Consider the following 25,154-nt stretch of genomic DNA (forward strand, 5'->3'; position numbering starts at 1 on the left):
GTGAAACACCAACACCCAGCTCTAAGTACTTTTTAAACCTTAACTTCCACAGTTCACCTCAAACCTGACCTATGCTGTGTAGGTACTATCTGTGAGCAGGAAACAGGCCCAAAGATGGGTTATATTACCTGCCAAATGCATTCTGATGAACCATGGCCCAGCCTATTCCCTCCTTTCCATCCCCATCCCCACCCCCATCCCTACCCCTGAACCCCCCCCCCCAGGGCAGTGGATACCCAATTCCACTCCCTTTGGAATCCCCACACCATGCCGCTTCCCCTTCTCACTTCCCTTGGGTTCTCCCTACTCCCCCATGCTGACCACAGGGAACCTCACTTTTAGGAAAGAAGAGGGCAGAGTGAAGTCAGGATGGAGAGCCAAGTAATTGCCTAGATACCTCTCTACCCCTTGACCAGGGCCACCCACATCCCACCCTCAACCAACACCCCCATGAACATGAGGCTCTCCCTTGCATTGTGGGGATCATGCATTTTCCATACTGGGTACCAGGCTCCAAGATGAAGTGACTTGCCCAAGACTACATCTATAAGAGGTTCTAGCCCCAAACTCTCAGGCTCCATTGTTCTTCAAGTGAGAGTTTCTCCGAGGGCCATAGAGCACTGAATGGTTGCTAGGCGAAGTGGAGGAGGGTGTTGGAGATTGGGTGACAAAGAAAACAGTACCAAGGGTGACACAGGAAATGTAGAAGGGAGGAGGCAGAGGGGACACTGGAGAAGTCAGAACTGAAGAGGCCTGCACCATACCCTCTCAGTTCCTCCTGCCACCCCTAGGTTCCTCTTTTCCAGAGCAGGTCAGCCCAGATAAAGACTGGGCCTTCTCTCTTCCTCTCGCGGGTCAGCAGGGTTGGTGTATTCAACATGACTGTCCAAGTACAGGTCCCTCGGTTGCTACTACTGCTGCTGCTCACGCTACCAGTCACAGGTAAGTGGGTGAAGGCCTAGCTGTCTACCAGGGGCATCCAGGGTCACCAGACTCCTAACCAGCTGTTCTCCTCCTCCCCTGGTCTTGTTACAGGCTCAGACCCAGTGATCTGCTTCACCCAGTATGAAGAGTCAACTGGCAAATGCCAGGGCTTGCTGGGGGGAGGTGTCCGTGCAGAGGACTGCTGTCTCAACACTGCCTACGCTTTCCAGGAGCATGGTAGTGGGCTCTGTCAGGCATGCAGGTTCGGTGGAGCTGGGCTAGGGGAAGGCCAAGAAGACCGTCACCCAGAACTGGGCTTAGCTTTTCTCCGGAGCTTCCAAGGATGGCCCACAAGGCCCAGATCATGACCTTTACTCTGTGTCCCATCTTTGCTTCTTTCCTTCCTTCCTTCTTTCTTGCCCCTCCCCACTCTCTTCCTCCTGCCCTTTCTTTCATGGGGGTATTGGACTTTGAACTCAGGGCCTTGTACTTGCTAGGCCAACACTACCACTCCAAGCCCAAAGCTTTCGATTGTCAGATAGGGTTTTACATTTTTTACCTGAGCAGGCCTTGAATCATGGTTGTCCTACTTATGCCTCCCAAGTAGCCAGTATTACAGAAATGAACCACCGTACTGAACTTGTTTGTTGACATAAAATCTTACTAACATTTTGCCTGGGCTGGCCTTGAACCACAATCCTAGTTTCTGCCTCCTCAGTAACTGTGTTTATAAGAGTGAGCACTGTGCCCAGCCCCATAGTTCAGAGTTTCTCAACCTTGGAACTATTGTCATTTGGAGCTGAAAAATTCTTTGTCGGGGGTATGGATGCTGACCTGTGCTTTGTAGGATATTTTATAACATTTCTGGCCTCTCAAATGCTAATAGCAACTCCTCACACCTGTTGAGACAATAAAAAATATCTTGACATTGCCAAAGATCCTGGGTGTGGGGAGGAGGAACAGCCTTAATTGAGAACCAGTTACAGCACTTCCTGTAAGCATTGCAGGTAGAGTGCAATTTGGATATTTCCAGAAGGTAACTCCAGTCCCCTAGATGTGATGACAGCCCATGTTTATTGAGTGCTTACTTTATACAGACACATTGTGGGAATGGAGAAGTTTGGGGGAATTTAGGGGTGGTTCTGGGCCCCTAATTATGATGACACTCCATATTCACTGGATACTTCCTCCATAGTAGGCACATTGCAGAGTCTGAATGGCAGTTTGGGGATCTCAGAGAATCTGTAATCTCCTAATCATGACTTTTGGCTTACATTGATGGAGTCCTCATTATTGTCTTCTAGATGTATTTTACCACCACTTCCTGTGTATTCCAGAGACACTGTGGGGATTGGAGGATTGGGATTTTTTTTTTTTTTTTTGGTACTGGTTCTAGAGCTTGAACTTAAGGCCTGAACACTGTCCCTGGTCTTTTATGCTCAAGGCTAAAGCTCCACAACTTAGGCCACAGCTCCACTTCTGGCTTTTTTGGTGCTTAATTGGAGATAAGAGTCCTATTGTCTTTTCTGCCTAGGCTGGCTTTGAACTGCAATCCTGAGATCTCAGCCTCCTGAGTTGGAGCTTGGGGATCATCAAGAGCAGCTCGGAGTCCCTAGTTATGTCTGTAGTTCCTCCCCCTAACCCCCCCACCTCTCTCTGTCATGGGGCTTGAATTCTGGGCCTGGGTGCTGTCCCTCAGCTCTTCAGTTTAAGGTTAGTGCTCTACTACTTGAGCCACAGAGCCACTTCCAGTTTTCTGGTGGTTTATTGGAGATAAGAGTCTCACAGACTTTCCTACCTGGGCTGGCTTTGAACTGCCATCCTCACATCTCAGCCTCCTGAGTAGCTAGGCTTACAGGTGTGAGCCACCAGTGCCCAGCTTCATATCTCTTAAACATTGGTGGACTGAACAGGAGGTTGAGGATTTATCTAGGTAGGGTGTTTCTGAAGAGACCTCAGCCCATTGGGAGGTCTCCCATTTACTAAACACTTCCTATCTGCCTGCTACAGTACAAGGTGGTGAGCATTTTGGGTTTCTGGGAGCAGTTTGGGGCTCCAGGTCCTTACATTTGCTTACTGTGTTCCTGGCTTTGTTCTTGGGGGGATATCTAAGGGTAACTTCAGGGACCCAGCCATGAAGGGAAGTGACATTTACCCCATTCAATCCTCACCTTTCCCATTTAATCCCTCAGCATCCCTAAGGGCTAGTACTCATTTTACCCAGCACCATTCTTGTGCCTATCCACACACTGGAAACCCACATGCCACCCTGTCAGTTCATCCCTGGATGGGACACATGTGCCTCTCTACAGGTCCCCACGATGGTCACCATGGTCCTCATGGGCTCCCTGCTCAGTGACATGTTCTGAAGGGTCCCAGCTACGACACCGGCGCTGTGTAGGCAGGGGTGGACAGTGCCCTGAGAAGGTGGCTCCTGGAACACTCGAGTGGCAGCTACAGGCCTGTGAGGACCAGCCATGCTGTCCTGGTGAGGATCAGGGAGGCAGGCATGTGTTATTTGTCACCCAGCCCCTGGAGCCCGGGCCTGTGCCTGTGAGAAACTGAAAAGGCTGGGGTGGCTGGAGGAGAGTGGGTGGAAGGGAGGGCATTGGCTTTAGTCTGAGTGATTCCCATTGTAGGCAGGGAAGAAATTCCATCTGACTTGATTAAAAAACAGAACAGACTGTCCCTGAGGGGTGAAGCAAAGGGACCAGTGTTTCTCTAAGTCTGCTTCCATAGTCCAGATCAAGAGCGATGTTATGCTAGGGTAGGGACAAGATGTGAGGATATGATTAGCTGATGGAGGGTACATAAGGAAACAGAACATTGAATATCATCTCCGATTTCATCCTGTCCCCTTCTCTCCCACAGAGATGGGTGGTTGGTCTGAGTGGGCACCATGGGGGCCTTGCTCTGTCACCTGCTCCAAAGGAACAAGGACTCGCCAGAGATTGTGTGACCATCCTGCCCCCAAGTGTGGGGGACACTGCCCTGGAGAGGCCCGGAAGTCAGAGGCCTGTGATACTCAGCAGGTCTGCCCCAGTGAGTAAGGACAGCAACAAGATGTGGATGAGACACCCAGACTCAGGGTGGGTCTGTGGGGTTACAGAAGTAACTACCAGGGTGAGTGGACTTCCTTGTGCCTGACTACATGTGTATCTCTCCCACCTCTCCCACAGCACATGGGGCCTGGGCTGCCTGGGGCTCCTGGAGCCCCTGCTCAGGCACCTGCCGTGGTGGATCCCAAGAACCTAAGGAGACACGAAGCCGCACATGTTCTGCACCAGAGCCCTCCAAGCAGCCTCCTGGAAAGCCCTGCCCAGGAGCAGCCTATGAGCACCGGGGCTGCACTGGCCTGCCACCCTGCCCAGGTGTGCAGAGATGAGGCCATTCACACACCGTCAGGGACTCTTAGTTTGAGGGCACAGATGCTCTGTCATTTCTAGAACAGTTCTTATACCATAGGGCCATGAAGCTCTTCATTTGGGGACTTCCTCAAGGGTCTAGAGGCTGAAGGAAAGTTTGTGGTGGTTTATTCCCTCACTTCCTTTCCCCTCTCCAACAGTGGCTGGAGGCTGGGGACCATGGGGCTCTGTGAGCCCCTGTCCTGTGACCTGTGGCCTAGGACAGACCATGGAACGACGGAAATGTGACCACCCTGTGCCCCAGCATGGGGGCCCTCTCTGTGCTGGTGATGCTACTCGGACCCACATCTGCAACACAGCTGTACCCTGCCCTGGTTAGCAGCTCCAGAAGCACTGTTTTCATACCTAATTCCTCAGCCCATCTTTGCTACCCAATTCCTGCAACTGAAGCCTTGCTGCTTCAAATCCCCTCTATTTCTTGGTCCTCAAGCCTTGTTGCTGCCTCTGACTCCCCCTCCCCCACATCCACACATCTAATCACCCCTACAACTCCCATAGCCTTCCTTCCTTCCCTCTGAACTTCCTCACTGACTCCCTGCTTACCTTCTGTCTCTGCAGTGAATGGGGAGTGGGAAGCCTGGGGAAAATGGGGCGTCTGCAGCCGCTTATCCATGCAGTCCATCAGCTGTAATGAAATCCCGGGCCAGCAGTACCGCACAAGGGTTTGCAAGGGTCGGAAGTTTGATGGGAATCGGTGTGCTGGGAATTACCAGGATATCCGACATTGCTACAACATCCAGAACTGCAACTGTGAGTGGACACACAGATAACACTATGGTGATGGGCAGCCCAGGCAGGGACAAAGGTCTTCCATCTCTGCTGTGAACCCTTCTATACCTTCCCACTGAGACTTTCCAGTGTTGACTCTCTGACCCCCTCCCCTCGTTACAGGGAAAGGTTCCTGGTCACAGTGGACTACATGGGGGCTGTGCACACCTCCATGTGGACCCAACCCCACCCGCGTCCGCCAGCGCCTCTGCACAGCCTTGCTTCCCAAGTTCGCGTGAGTGAGGGGGAAGATTGTGCCAAGTAGAGGGTATTAAAGATGAGAAAGTCAGCTACACCCAGCAAGGGCTTTCGCCACTGGGTCTAAGGTGCTTATTTTACTAAGTGCCATCTGCCAGAAATTAAGAAGAGGAAGAGGAGATACTGAGGGTTAATACACAGGCTTTGTGCCTCTCAGTCCTACATGCAGCGGGTTAGCCATTTTCCTATGTACTCAGTACTTCAGTGTCCATTCCTGATCCCTTAGTTCCTATACTTTGAGTTTCTCAGTCACTCAAACCTCCATTCACACCACATCTCACTTCTGTGAGGCACTCTAAGGCCTTTCTGGCAATAGTTGCAGACACACCCCAGCTCTATGAATCCTCCAAGGAACCCAGTTGAGTGTGTACCTGGCAGAAGGCATAAAGAGGGATGATTGGCAGAGGGGCTGCCACCTTGCCCTGGGTCCAAGAAGCAGAGCCAGATTTCCTATGCAGGTAGAGAAAAAACATTCCTGGCATCAAGACTGAGCAGGGCCCTGAACATAGGAGTAAGATTAACCACTTAAGTGTGTTTACTGGTAGTTCACCCAGGAGTTAAGTGTTTAAAAAAAACACCAATCCCTTCCTTCCATACAGATCAAGCTACTAGGTTAAGTGGGCTGTTCCCAGGGCTTGAGCATTGTTCCTTAGCTTTTTTTATCAGGGCTGGTGCTCTCCAACTTGAGACACACCTCCACTTCCAATTTTTTGATAGTTAATTGGAGATAGGAGTCTCATGGGCTTTTCTACTCCAGCTGGCTTCAAACCTTGATCCTCAGATCTCAGCCCCCTGAATAGCTAGGATTACAACATAAGCCACTGGTGTCCATCTTTGGAGTTAGCAATATTGAATGGAAGCACAAAGGACTTGGATTAGTGAGAGACTGTGTGGAGGAAGGACCAATTGTGGAGATCCAAGTGGAAATGAATAGAGGGCTTACCTAGTAGAAGAAATAACTCAGGTGAAGACCTTTCTGAACGTTGACTCAGTTTGGACAAAGTGAGTGGTGTGTGTGTGTGTGTGTGTGTGTGTGTGTGTGTGTGTGTGTGTGTGTGTGTGTGTGTGTGTGTGTGTGTGTGTGTGTGTGTGTGTGTGTGTGTGTGTGTGTGTGTGTGTGTGTGTGTGTGTAACAGAGAGGGGGGAGAAAGAGGAAGGGGCAGGCAGAGAGGGAAAGAGAGGCTTGAAACAGGGATTTGGGCCCAAAAAACAAAACTTTGAATGTCAGGACAAGGGCTTTATCCAGGTGAAGAGTGGGGAAAAGATAATTAACAATCATCTGGGTGCTAGGGGCTCAGACCTGTAATCTTAGCTACTCAAGAGGCTGAGATATGAGGATCATGGTTCAAAACCAGCCCAGAGAGAGAAGCCTATGAGATTCTCACATTTAATTTACCACCAAAAAGCTAGAAATGAAAGAGTGGCCTAACTGGTGGAACACCAGCCTTGAGTGAAAAAGCCAAGCTCTAGCACAAGGCCCTGAGCTCAAGTCCCAGGTCTGGCACAAACAAAGAAATGAACAATCACCAACATGTTTTCAGCATTTACTATAATGCCAGGTACTACCAAATACTTACTTGATTTTGTTCATTTATCCTCACTCAGCTTGGTCAGATGGTATCATTCCTTTAATTGCCATTCTGTAGATGAGTAATACTGAGGCACACAATGGACATTCATTAAAACTTCTTTGAAGGTATGGATCAAGTGGTAGAGAACTTGCCTAGCAAGCACAAGACCCTGGAGTTCAAATATTGATATCTACCCCCCACCCCCCAAAAAAGACTTTGTTGAACTATCTATGGTTACACACACCTATAATCCCAGCACTCTGGAGATTGAGGTAGGAGGATGGCAAGTACAAAGCCAGCTCCTGGGCTACAAAGTGAGACCTTGTCTTTAAAAAGTATCTGTTGAATGTATTTGTGCCTTTCCTAAGCTTCTCTCATCCATTCCCTCACTAACACTCCAGGCCCACCGTTACCATGGTCGAAGGTCAGGGTGAGAAGAATGTGACCTTCTGGGGGAATCCACGTCCACAATGTGAAGAGCTGCAGGGGCAGAAGCTGGTGGTGGAGGAAAAACGGCCATGTCTACACGTGCCTGCCTGCAAAGATCCTATGGAGACACCTTGACCCTTCGTGTTTCCATTCTGACCACCTGTCTTCCCAGACTCCAATAAATCAGGCTCTTTTGAGTTTGCTGAAAAAAGGAAAAACAACCTGCCCTCTTTCCCAGAAATGGAGCAATAGCATTTTCTAGAGCTATGACACAGCAGCCTGTTCTGGAAAACAGTATTTTCCATTCTGGTTGCAGCCTGTGAAAGCAAGTGTCCAGCACCAATCTCCCTTCCCCACTGTGCTAACCTTCCCCTTTCCCAGTGCTCCAGGGCCATCCAGCACGTCCCTCTGCAGAGCTCTGCTTTGCTTTGATTGGCTATTCACTAGGGCAGTCATTTCTTGATTGGCCAATGTGCTGGGTAGTTGCAGTCTCTCCGCCTCCTGAAGCTTCTTCAGTTCCCACCCACCAGAGCTTCTCAGCTGGTCCATCCACGTCAATGACAGAGGGAGGCAGAGGCGTGGTCACGGTTGGCACCCTACCAAGGGAACACCTGCACCCACCCACTCCCAACAGCCCAGCTCTAGCACCACAATTATCCATGACAAATAGCTCTGCGAGGTGGGGAGGCGGACTGAGGAAGTGGCTGTGATGTACTGTGATCTGGGGAGGGAGCAGAGAAGCTAGAGTCAGCATCCTTCTTGAGGAGCCCCCAGGGCAAACCCAGACACATATTCCTTTCCCATTTGTGCATTTCAATCAACACTTAAAACTGTCTACTGCATGCTAGACCTAAAGTCTGGACATCTGGGGTGGAGGAGGACTGGTAGAAGAGGACATCTGAGCAAGGAACAGACTCAGAATAGGCTTTCCTTTTGTTCAACACTTAACGCCTACTGTATACTAACAATAGTGCTGGACTTCAGGGAACATAAGAAAAGGAATCAGAGCTGCACGTGTCTCTGCAGTAAAGGGAACAAACTCAGACACCAATGCTCTTAGCATTTGCTCATTCATTTACCACTCACCAAGTGCTGAGAGCCCCTAGTGATGAGACACATAGGAATCATCATCATAGTTATGGTAATAGCTAACACTTAGAAAGTACTTATTGTGAACCCAGAAGTGTCTTAAGGCTTTCCATAGTATGAACTCATTTAATCCACAATAAACTCATGAGGTTCAGTATTCTCTCCCATTTTACAAAGTCAGAAACACGTTCAGAAAGGTTGTAGGCTAGACATTGCTGAAGCACCATGCATTATGGTGCTAACTTAATATCAGGAGTAGAGTTCAAGACTGCAGTGGGTAAAGGGGACCCCTCTGCATTGGAAGGTCCAAGTAGAACATTCATTATAACTAAATTCTCATCACCACCCTAATTTGACTTCTTGGGTCCATTTTCCATTATGTAAAATAGTCCAGGTGATGAGTTGAAATGAAAATGAGTCAATGAGTATTTGGTCATCTTGGGAAAACAGTACAAGTGCATGTGGGGGATCCTGGTTTCTACTAAAGTGTGTAAGATAGAGCACCGATGGCTCATGCCTGTAATCCTAGCTATTCAGGAGGCTGAGATCTGAAGATCGCAGTTAAGGCCAGCCTGGGCAAGAAAGTCCGTGAGACTCATCTCCAATTAACCACCAGAAAACTGGAAGTGGCGCTGAAGCTCAAGAGGGAGAGCTCTCACCTTGAGCTGAAGAGATCAGGGACAGCACCCAGGTCCAGAGTTCAAGCCCCACGACTGACAAAAAAAGTGGAGATTCAGTTGTGTATGTACATTATGAGGTACATATCTATGTGTTGGATTAGATTTACAGATGTGTCAAAAATTAAGAACTGCCGGGCGCTAGTGGCTCACGCCTGTAAGCCTAGCTACTCAGGAGGTTGAGATCTGAGGATCACGATTCAAAGGCAGCCTGGGCAGGAAAGTCCATGAGACTTGTATCTCCAATAAACCACTAGAAAACCAGAAGTGGTGCTGTGGCTCAAGCAGCAAGTGCTCGCCTTAAGCTGAAGAGCGCAGGGATAGCACCCAAGCCCAGAGTTCCGACAAAAAAATTAAGGATCATTGAATATGTTGTACATATATGTGTCACATATGTGCATACTCACTAAGGTGACATAGATACATATGTCATAAATATGGATACAATACTGAGTGTAAACATGTCAGAGATGTGCTTGCACTGTGGCTCACCAAAATACAAGAAAGAAAATCATTCTTGGAGGCCCTTCTGTAGAAAGCCCTGTTGAGGGTGATAGGGATGATGTGGAGAGGTTTTATTTTTCTGCTTTGGGAAGCTAAGAGACTCCAGGGGGAAACCACATTCCTCTAAAAGATAATCTACGAATAATTTCTAGAAATTGAGCCACCTGAAGAAAGGGAATGGCACTAGAAGCCACAAGTACTAGGGAGCCAGATTCTTAGGAAGAGGCACAGACAGAATCCCAAGGAGCCCAAATTCAGTCCCAGAGGTGCCAAAAAGGCCTGGAAAACAACAACTACGCCTGTCCACTAGAGAGGTCACTACAGGCTGAGCAGTTTATTTGCTTCTGTTAAAACAAACAAACAAAAGTCCGATTTTTTTGTTTGCTTGTCAGTTGGGGGACTTGAAGTCAGGGTCTGTATGCTGTCCCTGAGCTTTTTCACTCATGGCTAGTGCTCTACCACTTGAACCACAGTGCTACTTCCAGTTTTCTGGTGATTAATTGGAGATAAGAGAGTCAGGGACTTTTCTGCCCAGGCCGATTCAAACCACGACCCTCAGATCTCAGCCTCCTGAATAGCTTGGATTACTGGAATGAGCTACCAGCATTAGGCTAAAAACCAATTTTTGATTAGCAACAGAAGCATACACTTCAATTTCAAAACATTGGAAAATACCCAATTTATGAGCATCCTGGAGGGAAGAAGGACATGCCAAAGCAAAGGCCCTAGAGATGGGACTGAAGCTGTGTGGGATGGAAAAAGGAAAAGGATGATGTGGGAAATGTTTGACTTGGTGATTGTGGGAACCTAGGGGAACACTGGAATCTGAGACCTGGGAGACAGGGAGATTTTCCACTATGGCCAAAGGCAGCTGTTGAGAGAAGAGCGAGAAGGCATTCCTGGTAGAGGCTATAGTGCATGCAAAAATATAAAGGTTTGCTGGGCACCAGTGGCTAACATCTGTAATCCTAGCTACTCAGGAGGCTGAGATCTGAGGATTGCGGTTCAAAGCCAGCCCGGGCAGGAAAGACCATGAGACTCCTATCTCCAATAAACCACTAGAAAACCAGAAGTGGTGCTGTAGCTCAAGTGGTTGAGCACTCACCTTGAGCTGAAGAGCTGAGGGACAGTGCCCAGGCCCAGAGTTCAAGCCCCATGGCCAACAAAAAATTATATATATATAAAGGTTGCTCCTCTCCTTCTGCTTAGACGTAGCTCGAATGACCATCCCCTTTTATAGATGAAGAAACCAAATCTCTTTATCACTTTTCTAACTATATTGTGGAGGCCTAACTTGAACCCACACACTGTGATGCCAAGTCCCACACTATATACCTTATTTAATAGACTAATGATTTAGTGAATGAAAAGCAAAAGAATACATGCTTGGTTCATTTTAAAATCCTGCAGGCAAAAGAGACTCCCAAAACTGCTTACTTGTGTATCTTCTGCTACCACATCTGGTCCACTATCATTGCTCTCTATGGCCAAGGCCTTATCTAGTGTGGTCCTTGCTAAACTATGACACTATCTCCTACCACAATCCCCCTGACTTTGTTCTAGCCACGCTAGCAGTGGCAATTCTATCTTCCTGGCACACTCTTAAAAGAAAAATAATGTATTGATTGGAAAGTTCACATGATCCCATAGGAATGAATTGGAGTTTTGGGATTCCCTCATCTGTAAAGTAGAAATTGCATTATCTACACACAGGGTTGTATGACCCAAGGCATATAAACAGTTCTGATTCTATACAGTCAACAATTGCTTATTTATAGATTCGTGCTTTTATTGTAGTCAGGATCTTAAAATATGATAAGATTTTTTTGGGTCCAGTCGTGGGGCCTGAATTCTGGGCCTGGGCGCTGTCCCTCAGCTCTTCAGCTCAAGGCTAGAGCTCTACACAGCGCCACTTCCAGCTTTTTTCTTTTTGCTTATGTGGTGCTGAGGAATCGAACCCAGGGCCTCAGTCATGCAAGGCAAGTGCTCTACCACTGAGCCACCTTCCCAGCTTCCATGATATGATTTTTTTTTATCTCACTCTGGACTACCCCCACTTGCTCATGTACAGATATTATTTGGCACCCTGGTCCTGTCTGAACAATTCTTAGGTGTGGGCAGAGACAGCCATTGACACTATTGACATTAGGTTTTGTCTATGTCCAGAGCAGAATAATGGGGGCATGTAGACTGTGTGAGTGTAGGGAGGAGGAAATACAAGCATCAGAGCTACAGCTGCAGATAATGTGTCTCTATTATATATCTGGGTTTCTCCATGATCTTCTGTAGATATGTTTTTGTCTAGGTGTGTGTGCTTGTGTGAGTTTCTCTGGGTCTCTGTGTGCTTCCCATAGCTGTAAAATGCATGCATAGACTAAACATGCTCATGTGTTTGTTACTCTGGGCTTATATGTCCGTTTATAAACCTGTATGTGTCCCCTGTGTGTTTCTTTACTTTTATATATGTGTGGTATTCCCTGTGTGTCTCGAGGCCCCTCACTGTCCAAGGCAAGAGTGTGTATATCACCCCAGGTATACACCTCTGCATGTCTGATGTTTTCTCTGCTGCCCCCACACCAACTCCCACTTCTCTCTGCTTGAGACTGTGTGAGTTGGAAGACAGATTTCCCGGCGGGGCACTGCGTGTGATCCCCCAACCCCTCTCTGTGAGGGGCTTATTTTTTATTTCTATGTCTCTGAGTGTGCCTCTGTGCCCGCCCCCCACTAATTGCCTTCAGCGGTGTATATCAACACTGGAAACAAAATTGGGGGGGGGGTTCTTGTGGAGTGTGAGTGGCTATGAGGACCATGATGGGACGGGCTGTGGGGAGTAGTCTGATTGACTACCGACCCCAACCCTTTACACAAGCACCCCACCCCCATTCCCCAAATTGCGCATCCCTTATCGGAGAGGGGGGAGGGGAAACAGGATGCGGCATGGCGCGTGCGCACTGATGGATTCAGCACCGCGGACAGCGCCTTCGCCCCCGCCGCCGGCGCGCGCCACCGCCTCCTCAGCTCTGAAGGCGCGCTGACGTCACTCGCCATTCCTCCACAAACTCCCCTTCCCCACCGCCTTGGTCGCGTCCGCGCCGCCGTGTGCTCAGCCAGACGGCACCACTAGAGGCGCAACATAGGGGGGCACGGGCGCGACCATCCGCGCTGCGGCGGCGGCGACTCAGCGCTGCCTCAGTCTGCGGCGGGCAGCAGAGGAGTCGCGTCGTGCCGGAGAGCGCAGCTGTGCTCCTGGGCTCTTCGCGGTCCGCCCCCGCGGCTCCTGGACAGACTGCCTCTAGGACCCCCTGCCCCAAGCCGCCACCATGAACTACCTGCGGCGCCGCCTGTCGGACAGCAACTTCATGGCCAATCTGCCGAATGGGTACATGACAGACCTGCAGCGCCCACAGCCGCCCCCGCCGCCGCCCTCTGCCGCTAGCCCCGGAGCCACACCCGGTTCCACGGCCGCCACTGCCGAGAGGGCCTCCACGGCCGCCCCAGTGGCTTCTCCTGCCGCCCCTAGTCCTGGGTCCTCAGGGGGCGGTGGCTTCTTCTCGTCGCTGTCCAACGCGGTCAAACAAACCACAGCAGCCGCGGCGGCCACCTTCAGCGAGCAGGTGGGCGGCGGCTCTGGGGGCGCAGGCCGTGGGGGCGCCGCCGCCAGGGTGCTGCTGGTCATCGACGAGCCGCATACCGACTGGTAAGCCACTGCTGCGCCTTCCCGTGGGCCTGGGTCCCCAGATGATTCCACGGTGAATGAGCAACTATCGAGCACCACTTATGTGCCTGGCATCCAGCCCCCTCACCCAAATTCCTTTCCTTTAAGTCATGATGCTGGGCCTTCCTATGTGCCCCGCCCTTGTCTCCCCCAAATCTCAGTGGATACAGAGAGCAATAATCAGTTTCCTACTGTATACCTCTTCCTCAGTCCTCCTCCCCGAATACCTTTGGCTTCAATATATCCTGTGAGCCTTCAAGCATGGAATGTGACCTGTTTCCCCTACCTAATTCTTGCCCCCCAAGGTCTTTTCCTCTAATGAATTTGTAAGCATTTATCCAGTACCTGCAGTATGCTTCGTTGAAGAACCCTTCCTTTAGCCTTTAGCTTCAATGAATTTAGGGAGCATGTTTTGACAGCTGGATTTAAGCCCCTTTCTCCCCACCCTTGCCCGTAAGCCTTCTCTCTAATAGGTCTTGTGCGCATGTATCCTCTATCTGGTAAACATTGATTGAGTGCCTGCTGTCTATTCCATCCCTGCTTTTAGCCACAAGCTTGGCCTGTAATGGATCATGTGAACGTTCACTGAATGTCTTCTATTTGCCTCAAATCCCAGCCCTCTCTCCGAGGAGATTTTTCTCCAAAGGATCTAGAAAGCATTTATTAAGTACCTGACACATATCCCATCCTGAAGCTCCTCTCAGATCGTTTCCCTCCAGTGAGTTCCATAAGCATTTTTGAACCTTTGGTGTGTGACTCATCACCAGACTGTCTCCTCAAAGACCTTCTATAATAAATACTAAAAGCATGTATTGAGTGCCTTCTGCATCCTCCATCCCAAGCTACTTCTTCAAAGGCCTTTCCTTTGGTCGATCCATCTAGCATTTATCAACTGCTTACAGTGTGAGCCTTTTCTAAAGGTTCTTTCCTCCAATATGGTCAGCAAGCATGTTTTGAGTGCCTGCTTGGAAACCCTACACACACACACACACACACACACACACACACACACACACACACACACACACACACACACACACACACACAAAACCTTTGCCCAATGCCTTTTCCTTCAGTGGGTTGAGTACCTTTTGCATGACTCAATCTTAGAAACCACCAAGGCCTATGCTTGTGGTTAATCCAATGCTCAGGTACTTAGCAGTTGCTGTGTGCACCACTTCAGTCACTCTTGCAGAAGACTTTTCCTTTTCATCATTCCTTAGCATGTGTAGGGAGCACAGGCTCTGTGCCTTCTCCACAAAAACCTTTCCACCCATGGATGGAGAATCCTGCTTGCAGAGATCAGGTATCTGCATCCTCCTTCCCAAAGGACTTTTCCTCTAAAAATCCAGTTTATCAAATGATCATGTGCCCATCCCTAGCCCCTGTCTTGCCAAAGCTTTCTTTTAATGGATGCAGTGGATGTATTCTTTTCTGCCATGTACTACATTCTAATTACCTTCCCCGAAGGCCTTTTCCTCCAATGACTCCCATGAGCATCTGCAGAGTCTTCTGTGTGTTCCTGCCTCCTCCCCAGAGACCTTTTCTTCCAGTGGATCCAGTGAGAACATAGTAATGCCTGTTGCATGGAGGGAACACATTCCCTTCAATGCCACTTGGAGAACCTGCCCCAATCACAAGCTCTGCCTCTTCCCTACCTCTTCTTCCATCAATCCAGAGCCCAATTTAGAGGGCTTAATGCTCTTCCACTCCTTTCACTAACCCTGGGATTCCCTTTCCCAACCTTCAGTCTATACCCCCAAAGGGCCTTTAGTCTATTTAAGCCAGTAAACACTTACTAAGCAGTTATTGTATGAGTCATTCTCAATCTCCTCTTTCCAGGTCTCTGAAGTTCCTGCCCCTGCCTTAAGAGCCCACTCTCCAGGGATCCACTTCAGCTGAAACTTATTGAGTACCATTTGTTTACTAGTTAGATCACCCCACCCCCTTCCCCAAGAGTCCTTACCCTGCTGCCTTTCTCTCTCTTCAGAGCCATACACACTACAGAAATTTATTACCTTTTTCTATGTGTCAGAATGTGGGAGGCATTTATTATGCATTACAATACACTAGGAAGATCCTTCCTTCTGCTCCCTTTCCGTTTTTTGTGCCAGTACCTGGGCTTGAACTCATGGCCTTGAGCTTTTGCTCAGCGTTTTTTGCTCAAGACTAGCCCTCTACTACTTGAGCCATGCTTTCAGTCCTCCTTCCTTCTTTCTAATGCCAATTACTACCTGGATTTTTCATATATTTTCTTGAACCCCACAATCTTTGGTGCCTTACCGGGGCTTGAGCTCAGGGCCTTATGCTGTCTCTGAGCTTTATTATTGCCTAAGGCTAGCCCTCTACCACTTGAACCACACCTCTACTTTTTGGTAGTTAATTGGAGATGAGTCTCATGGACTTTTCTGCTGGGCTGGCTTCAAACCACAATCCTCAGATCTTAGCCTCCTGAATAGCTAAGATTACAGGCATGAGCCATTGGCGCCCAGCTAACCCCACATTCCTTTAACAAACAGCTATTGTATACTCTAAAGAGCCCTATATTTCCCCCCCTCTTCTAGGCCCAATCCCCCATTTAACAATCCCCATCCTTCTTTCCACACTATATAGTCCTGAAGACTCAGTGTGGCACTATACTTCATTCTAGCTAGATGATGCTCCCCCACTTGGTAGTCATCCCTGAGCTGTCCTTCCCTGTCCCCATTAATCCAGAAAGCACTTATTAATCTCTTACTGTATTCTGTTCAAATAACTGCATTCCTATCTCTTCGGCAGGCTGCTTCACTCTTGTCTCCAGCTGCTCATAAAGCATGTATTGATCATGTGCCATAATTCCTTCACCAAAGTCCTCTTCCCTCCCAATGTGCTCCCTTCCTGGCCAAATTTGTTGCATTGGGATCAGCAAACATTAACAAGACCCCTGCTGTATATTAGGTGTCTCTTCTCTACTCCAACCCTCCAGGCAGGTCCTTTATTGCTTTTTTTCTCCATCCCACCAAGTATTATCTACTAAATATTGACAAGACCTTTTCCATATTGGCAACTCCAGTGGTTTTCATTTTTGCTTTTAATCTTCCAAGCAAGCATTTATTGAGCACCTGCTCTCTTTATCCCAGAAGCTTCTCCAGTTTTTTCCTTCCAGGCAATCAAGCAAATGTTTAGTTAGTGCCTACTATATATGCGGTAACATGGACGAAGGGAAAGAGCTTTTGTACACCAGGCTCAGCATGAGAAAAAGAGCCTTGCATCACCAACTAAAAGACTCCCAGACCATGGAAGCTTCCAAGGTTTTATCCTGGAATAAAGGAGGAATTTTGCAAACTGTAACAAATGTACACCTAAGTGAAGTATGATGCTTTCCCCAAAACTTCACCACTCTCATTTCTTCCTGAAGCTTAGCACCTCTGTGCTCTGAAGTTGGAACTTCTGAGTTGAGACTCATCTCTCCATTTCAGAGATAATTTAGTTCCATGTTTTTCAAAAAGGGATTACCTATCAGCCTATGACCAGCATATCACTTTATGTTGAAGGAGAAATGAAAATAGAAAATAATACCATCTTGCACACAGTAAGCAGAGTTTTTAAATAAGCTTGTCAGTCCAGTAAGGCATATAATATATAATGTATACTACATGTTATATATGACATATGTTGCATGTGTTATGTAATTACTTTGTACTATATAAGCTAATGTGTGTATTTTTCTTCAGAAAATAATATAGGAAATATAAAGTTGCACTTCAAATAGTAAAAGTAATTATTTACTGAAACTTTTGACATGGGGTCTTGCTATATAGCCCAGACTGGCCTTGAACTCATGATCCTCCTGCCTCAGCTTTCCATGTGCTGGGATTACAGGTATATATCACCATTCCTGGCTAAAGATTTAATTCCAATTATATATGTATACTTAAGTACATTCTACTATGTATCCTAGAAACATATACATAATTTTAGTATGCAACATTTATGTTACATATTATATAAGGCATATCCTATATTCTATTTGCTCTATAATGTGTCTTATATAATATATATAGCATGGGTTATTATGTAAATATGTTTATAGTGGGTTGTATAAACAATATTTCTTATTGTGGCTTCTTTCCTTAGATAGACTTCCCTGGAGGCAGACCCTTCACCTTCAGCTAGCACCTCTTTTGGTCTCAGTGGCTTACTTGGTGGGTGTTCTATTCACCTCTCTTTGAGGGATCCTTAAGCCTTGTGTCCCCACAAACTTCTCAGACTCCAGCTGTTCTACTTGTCCACTTACCATGAAAATTGAACAAGGAGTGCCAACAGATGCCCAAGTGGATCACCTGAGTGCGATACTTCTCCTTATCCCTAAAGTGTACCAGCAGCCCTACATCCTCCTAAGTATCAAGGTCATGTTCTCCTGCCATACAGTGACACCTCTTCACTTGGCATGAGAACCCTGAAGTGCCCAGGTGGTGATCATAGTCTAGAGTTTAATGGGATTCTTGCTGTGTCCCCTGGTAGCAGTGTCCCCCCTTGAAGAACCAGGACCTCTAACCTTGCAGAGCCTTGAGGGAACAGGAAGCACAAATTCCCAAAGTGGACCACTGGGATCTATGGTAAGCTGGGCCACTCCTACTTTAACCTCCAAGTTCCAAGATCCATATACCTTACCTATTAAGAACAAAGCACATGCCATGCCCATTGATTTAGGGCGTATACTGTGGTTTTTATTTTTGTAGATGATGCCATTGGTACATGGTATCATCTGTCATTTAGGGTCTTAGCTACAGCTACAAGAAAAACCATATCATTCAAGCTGGCCAGCAGCTTCTGGACAGTGTGATATGTAACCAAATTACTTGGTTTCATGGTCACAGACCACTTTGCACTTCTTTACTTTGCTACAACTTGTGTCATTTGGTTTGATGCCTGATCTGTGGGATCAAAAGGTGTGGTTCAAACATGGTGGGAGCCCTTGGACAGTGATACTGGCAGAGTTCCTAGTCAGAAAAGGCAAATCATGTATAGAATCTTCCAGTCAAAATATATTGCTATACTTTCCATAGTGGAAGGTACCCCAATGTGTAGTCATCCTGCCCCAAATGGTTGTTTCTTTCGTCTTCTTGAGACATGGTATCATCTGACAGACTCAGTGTTGGTCTCAGTTGCTGGCAAGTTGGATATTCAGCTATAATGCTGTTGGCCCACACGTAGCTTCTTTCTCTGCTGCTATTGCCACTTGATTCGTGTGCCCATCTGCTAGCACTGGGATGGCTGATTACAGAGGCTGGCTGACATCATCTGGCTGACTCATCCTATCTATCTGGTTGCTTAGTGCCACTTCCATGGTGGATGATGGCTGGTAGGTGTTGCACACAATACAAAGATCTTTCCTGCACCCTTTTTGCCCACTCCCATATGTCTACCCACCTTTTTGTATCCCAGACTGCATCTGTCCTGATCTTTCAATCTTTTGCCTTCCAGGCCTTTGACCAACCAGCCGAGCCATTTACCATTACCCATAAATGCAAATATAGTCTAATCTGGAGCTACTGCCTTTTTCTTTCTTTTTCTTTTTTTGGAGGGGGCGTCCAGTCGTGGGGCCTGAAATCTGGGTCTGGGCGCTGTCCCTCAGCTCTTCAGCTGAAGACTAGCGCTCTACCACTTGAGCCACAGCGCCACTTCCGGCTTTTTTTCTTTTTTGCTTATGTGGTGCTGAGGAATCGAACCCAGGGCCTCATGCATGTAAGGCAAGTGCTCTACCACTGAGCTACCTTCCCAGCCCGCTACTGCCTTTTTCACACAAAGTATAGACTACCACGTACACAGCCCAATGGTCCACTATTGGGGGCTCTGGCACTGTCTTCCAAGGATGCTCAAAGTGCAGCTGTGGTGTAGCCACTGTCCATTTTTTCAGCTTTCACTCACAGATTGGGGCAATCCATTTCTGACACAAGCTTAGTCATTATCCTCTTTTCACAGCTGATTGGAAGTCTTTTAGCTAAGGGTGAAATGCTAGCATGCTACTTGTGGACAACATGGAGATCTGGGTTATCCACTCATGCAGCCTGTTTGGCCTTGCAAGGGCTCAGTCCTGAGGCTACAGGTCCCATCTGATTATTACATGTTGTATGTGACAGAACCTGGCTTGTAATGAACTGTCTTGGATGCACAGTTACTTGGTGACCCATGGTCAAGCATTCTATATCTATCTACTAGTATTCTGGTTGATTAGGTTTCTCACAGAGCATATAATTTGGCCAGGAATGATGACACACATCTGTAAGCCCAGAACTTGGGAGGCTGAAGCAGGAATGAAACTTAGAGGCTAATTTGAACCACATAGCAAGTTACAAGACAGCCTGGACTATAAAGTGAGACTATCTCAAAAACAAAAAGACAAATAATTCTCGGCTACAGATGGTGTGGCATGACTCCAGGATTCTGAAGGCCTCTCACTTGGGCTTCTCATAAGTTCCACATTGTGTCTTTCCCCACTAAGACACCTCCAGTATCAAAGAACCTTCCAGATCTTATGGTCTATGTGTCAGGACAGCATGTTCCACATCCTAGACCTGCTGCACAGCGCTTTTGTGCTCTGGGCCTCAGCTTCACATGTCACCTGAAACATGGGTCAGAGAAGTATTTCCAGGTATAGAACACAATACTTCTAGAACCTAGAAGAGGCAGTCTGGCTCTTGTGTTTCTCTTCATGATGGAAAAGGTGAGATGCAATGCTACTCTCTGTTTGGAGGTGCATACTTTGGACCACTGGATCCCTAAAACTTCTGCTAATGTGGTAGGCCCCTGAGTATTTGTAGGGTTTATCTCCTGCCCTCTGAAACACATGTAATATTTTTGAGAATCTCACTATGTACCCCAGACTGATCTTGAAACCTTCTACCTCAGCCTCCCAAGTACTGGGATTACAGATGTGTACCACCATACCCAGCTTGGAGCACATGTGTCTTATCAAGGCAATATGCTAACCATCTTTTACCCATCTTACATAATTGTATGATGTAACTGATATAATTGTCCAGTGTGATATTCTGTGGGATGTCCAGATGGTACAGATTCCTTTGGACTATATTATGACACAAATTGATAGAAATAACATCACCCTATGGCAAGACCATAAATGAATTTTGTTGTAAGTCCCATGTGAAAGTGAGATGTTTCTGATCTTCCTTTCTAATCAAAATTAAAAAGAATATGCTTGCTAGGTGCTGGTCACTCACACCTTCAATCTTAACTACTTACGAGGCTGAGATCTGAATATCGCAGTTCAAAGCCAGCCTGAAAAAGTCTGTGCGACTCTTATTTCCAATTAAACACTAAAAAGCTGGAAGTGGAGGTATGGCTCAAGTGGTAGAGAACCTTGCGTGAAAAAGCCAAGCAAGAGTGGAAGGACCTGAGTTCAAGCTTGAGTACTGGCGTGCACACATGCGTGTGCATACACACACACACACACACACACACACACACACACACACACACACACGAGAAGAGTATGTTTGCTAAATTGGTAGCCATCTGTCATATATAAGATCTTATTTATCTACTGTAGTGATGATAGTGTGTCTGGAGGGATAGCACAATCAGAGGTAACATCTTTTGAAGGACCAATAGCCTTCTTGGAGACCAACACTTCTGCATCCTCTAATCTTTCTGAGTAGTCCTAATTTCTACTATCATCACTGGAATAATACAGTTTTTCTTTTGATGTATTATTTTCTTATTTTGTTTTTGGAAGTATTGGGATTAAACCAAGGGCCTCATGCATGTTAAACAAGTATGGCACCACTGAGCTGCCCCCCTCCACCCAGGCTGATTTACATCTCTGATCAGAGCACAGGGATATGTGCCATTTCAGAAGTGTTCATTTGGACATTTTTACTGTGATAGCTCTCCTCAAAGACCAAGGAACCCATGTCAGAGTCATTCCAATTATGTATTTGTGAACTGGAGAAGTGACTATTTTGTGGATCTCTGGATCCAGGCAACCCACAGTGAGCAGGACACGAGTGTTGGTCTGGTTTCCAGAAGAGGTAAGGGTAGATCCTGAGAGCAATAGGCATTGACTTATAAATCACTTGTTTCATTTGAGGCCTTCTGCATAATGTTCAAGTAGAGGAAAGTGCTATATCCAAAGAGAAGTGGGCTGCTTCTGTAAGCACAGTGGGTTAAAGTGAGTCTCTAAGTTCAAGGTGTTTATATCTGCTCAGATATCCCCACCCCAAGCCTCAAGGATCCACTCTCATGTTAGAGCTCTGAGCATGGCACAAGAGAATGTTAGGCCTGAAAGTTCATCTTCTCTAATGCTCTGCCACACTTACTGGTAAATCCGGAGTCTATTTTTCCCCTTTCTGCCCTCTGGCTGCAAAAGATTTCCTTAAATGAAGCCAGGGAGGTCCTCTGGCTTTTACATTAGCTTTGAATTGATGATGATTCACCCAGTGTGTGTCAGATGTTTCTTCAGCTCATCAGTGACATTTAGCAAACAGTCACCCCAATCTGGTTACCATTTCCCTTGCCCCTCTCAATTGCCAAGGATATTTCACCAGCTGGCTCACTCCCTTCCACCAGATTCCTCTTACAGTCCACAGGCAGAAAAAGTCAATTGCTGCTCCCAAAGGCCAGTGGCCTGGGCTTTCATTCTCCCTGACAGGAGGAAAGATTGCATCTTAGCTGGGTGCCAGTAACTTATACCTATAATCCTAGCTATTCAGGAAGCTGAGATCTGAGGATTGTGATTTGAAGCCAGCCAGGGCAGGAAAATCCCTGAGACTCTTATCTCCAATTAAGCACCAGAAAAGCCAAACTGAAGCTGTATCTCACGTGGTGGAGCACTATATTGATAAAAAATCTCAGGGATGCAGGGCACTGGTTGTTCATGCCTGTAATCCTAGCTACAAAGGGTGAGATCCAAGAGTCACGGTTCAAAGCCAGCCTAGGCAGGAAAGTCTGTGAGACTCATCTCCAAGTAACCATCAGAAAACTGGAAGTGGTTCTGTGGCTCAAAGTGGTAGAGTGCTAGCCTTTAGCAAAAATCTCAAGGACAGTGCCCAGGCTCTGAGTTCAAGCCCAACAGCTGACAAAAGGAAAGAAAGAAAGAAGGAAAGAAAGAAAAGAAAGAAAGGAAGGAAGGAAGGAAGGAAGGAAGGAAGGAAGGAAGGAAGGAAGGAAGGAAGGAAGGAAGGAAAAGAAAGAAAGAAAAAGAAGAAAGAAAGAAAGAAAGAAAGAAAGAAAGAAAGAAAGAAAGAAAGAAAGAAAGAAAAGAAAGAAAGAAAGAGAGAGAGAAAGAAAGAACGAAAGCTAGCTCAGGGACCATGCCTGTTCCTGAGTTCAAGTCCAGGACCTGCCCAAAAGAAAAGGCTGCTTCATCTTCAACATCATAGGACCCACCAGAGCATATGGCCTGAATGGCATTCAGCTTATGACACAGCCAGACCTTCTGCATAGTGCTTTGCTTAACTCCAGCATGTCAGGGGCCATTTGAGCTGCACCTTACCTCCTACCACTGATGGATCTTCACTCCCAGGTGGCCGTTAGGAGACCTCGCTCCAGGATCACATTGAATATTCTCTGTGGTTTGACCTCTTTGGCCTACTGTCCTAAGCTAGCTTCCTGCAAATGGCCTCTGAGGCAAAAGTTTGCACCCAGGAGGCTTTCTGGGAATGCTTTTGGGTCAACAAAGGTTGCATGGAGGGAGAGACTGGTTTCTCATTTGATTGGGCTTGAAGCCTCAGCTCATTTCAGAACAAGATGGTGAGGAGTCTGGAGTGAGACAAAGAGACTGAATATCAGAAATAGGCTAGGGGCTGCCCTCGGGAAGTAGGTATAACCTCAGCCAAAGCAGTTACCTGTGACAGAATTCAGTTCCCAGTGGGGACAAAGCCATCAGTAGTCAGCAGCTGATATTCAAAATGCATTAATCCTGGTTAAGAAAAACATTGAGAAATGTGATATAGGCTTATCATTTATGCTTGCCATAAGTTTATATATGAAAAAGTATATTTATAGATATAAAATGTGGAAAAATCTCTCCCAATGCTTGTAACTTGTAGTTATGAAGTATGTATGAGAGAAACAGAGACAGAGACAGAGAGATCAATAGAGAGAGAGGCAGCAAAAGGAAACAGCTAGGCTAGGAATATGGCTCACATTTGCCTAACATGTACAAAGCACTGACTCCCATCCCAAGCACCACAAAGAGAAAGGAAATCATGCACTTTGGTTCTCCTGTATACATCAGTGAAGTCACCAGAGTTATCTGTGCAGTACATATGTATCAGAAAATCTGACAATGTATGGGCATGTCAATGACCAGTAGCCCACCCTCCCCCCCTCCCCCCATCCTTTTCTTCCATGAGAAACGTGATTGAGCTTCTGTCTATGGAGAAGTCTATTAGGTAGGAATCCCTGGGCAAAGAGGCCATTGGAAACTGAGTTTAGCTAACATGGAGCAGGGATGATGACAGAGCAGTTTGTGATGTGTCTGCTGCTGCTCCTCCACCTCCTTCCTGTGGCTTTCCCCTCATCCTCAGCTGCATTCCTTCCTGCCCCCATCACTGCTGGCTGCAGCTTCTTTAGAACCACCCCCAGCCAGCACGGCTCAATCTGCTTCTCTTCAGACACAGCTGCCCACCCACAGTGGTGCTATGGTCCTCATAGCACAGCATGCCCATGGCTGAGGTGTTTCAGCCCTTGGGAAGGGGCCAGAGAACAGGGAGCTGGGCACTGAGACCCAAATGGGTACCAAAATACATACAACCACAGGACCATGTCATATACTTGTCCGCTGTGAGGTTCTTCTCTATTTATAAACATCCATGAAAGCTTAAAATCTTTTATAATGGGCATAGCACTATTCATTTTGTAACACTTTTCTGGGACATTGATAATAGATGTGTGATGAGCAGATCATATTTTAGGAAATGCCTGCTCTCTATGGTTTATGAACACTCTTCTTTTCAAGGTCTGCAATGCCCTTTACAGACCTCCCCATGAGCATTACAATAGACTTCATTGTTCACAAAGGATTCACTGCTGATTTTTTTCAAAGTAGTTCAACAAATTGAAAGCACTGTGTTGCTTCTATAGCAGCACTGAAGGGGTAAGGGGGTCAAGGGATCAACTTGGATATTGTCTTCCTATCTGAGATTTCAGCACTGATGAATGTGCCCTTCTATTTTCCTCTCCAGGGCAAAATACTTCAAAGGGAAGAAGATCCATGGAGAAATTGACATTAAAGTAGAACAGGTAAATTGGATCAGTGGACTTTGGGGCTCAACTGTCTAGACCAAAAACTAATTGGTCATTTTCCTATGAAATGGGTGAATCATCAATTTTCTTTCTTTTCCAGGCTGAATTCTCTGATCTTAATCTCGTGGCCCATGCCAATGGTGGATTCTCTGTGGATATGGAAGTTCTAAGGAATGGGGTCAAGGTTGTGCGGTAAGTTTTAAAAGGGTACCTATTTCAGGGGAGGGGGCTTTGCTGGTCCTGGGGCTTGAACTCAGGACCTAGGTGCTGACCCTGAGCATTTTTGCTCAAGACTAGTGCTCTACCACTTGAGTCACAGCTCCACTTTTGACTTTTTGCTGGTTAATTAAAGAGTCTCATGGACTTTCCTGTCCTGGATGGTTTCAAAGCACAATCATCAGATCTCATCCTCCTGAGTAAATAGGATTACAAGTGTGAGCCACCCAGTGCCTGGTGTGTGTGTGTGTGTGTGTGTGTGTGTGTGTGTGTGTGTGTGTGTGCAAGAGAGAGAGAGAGAGAGAGACAGAGAGTGAGAGAGAGAGAG

General features: G+C 47.0%; 2 protein-coding genes across 3 annotated transcripts in view; both read left to right on the plus strand.

Annotated features, from left to right (window-relative positions):
• Positions 1–801: 801 nt before the first annotated feature.
• On the plus strand, positions 802–7,590 carry Cfp (complement factor properdin). Its single transcript, XM_070040541.1, has 9 exons — positions 802–942; positions 1,036–1,186; positions 3,237–3,412; positions 3,796–3,966; positions 4,104–4,295; positions 4,490–4,663; positions 4,908–5,099; positions 5,241–5,352; positions 7,348–7,590. The coding sequence occupies exons 1-9, from the start codon at positions 879–881 to the stop codon at positions 7,508–7,510; spliced, it is 1,395 nt and encodes a 464-aa protein (XP_069896642.1). The 5' UTR covers positions 802–878; the 3' UTR covers positions 7,511–7,590.
• Positions 7,591–12,827: 5,237 nt separating this feature from the next.
• Syn1 (synapsin I) overlaps positions 12,828–25,154 on the plus strand; it is a 69,326-nt gene continuing 56,999 nt past the window's right edge. For both annotated transcript variants that reach the window (XM_070040542.1, XM_070040543.1), the window contains exons 1-3: positions 12,828–13,342; positions 24,550–24,607; positions 24,711–24,802. In XM_070040542.1, the coding sequence (XP_069896643.1) occupies positions 12,966–13,342; positions 24,550–24,607; positions 24,711–24,802 (527 nt within the window). In that variant the 5' untranslated portion in view covers positions 12,828–12,965. The remainder of the gene's footprint in view (positions 13,343–24,549; positions 24,608–24,710; positions 24,803–25,154) is intronic.

This window comes from Dipodomys merriami, unplaced genomic scaffold, assembly GCF_024711535.1.
Source record: "Dipodomys merriami isolate MVZ:Mamm:240054 unplaced genomic scaffold, mDipMer1.0.p SCAF_3, whole genome shotgun sequence".
Lineage (NCBI taxonomy): Eukaryota > Metazoa > Chordata > Mammalia > Rodentia > Heteromyidae > Dipodomys > Dipodomys merriami.

What these genes read in the sequence shown, in the direction of transcription:
- Cfp (XM_070040541.1), top strand. Translation starts at nt 879, where the DNA reads ATGACTGTCCAAGTACAGGTCCCTCGGTTGCTACTACTGCTGCTGCTC. An exon ending in GCTCACGCTACCAGTCACAG is followed by an intron (nt 943 to 1,035) that starts GTAAGTGGGTGA and finishes GTCTTGTTACAG; the next exon opens with GCTCAGACCCAGTGATCTGC. An exon ending in GGGCTCTGTCAGGCATGCAG is followed by an intron (nt 1,187 to 3,236) that starts GTTCGGTGGAGC and finishes GCCTCTCTACAG; the next exon opens with GTCCCCACGATGGTCACCAT.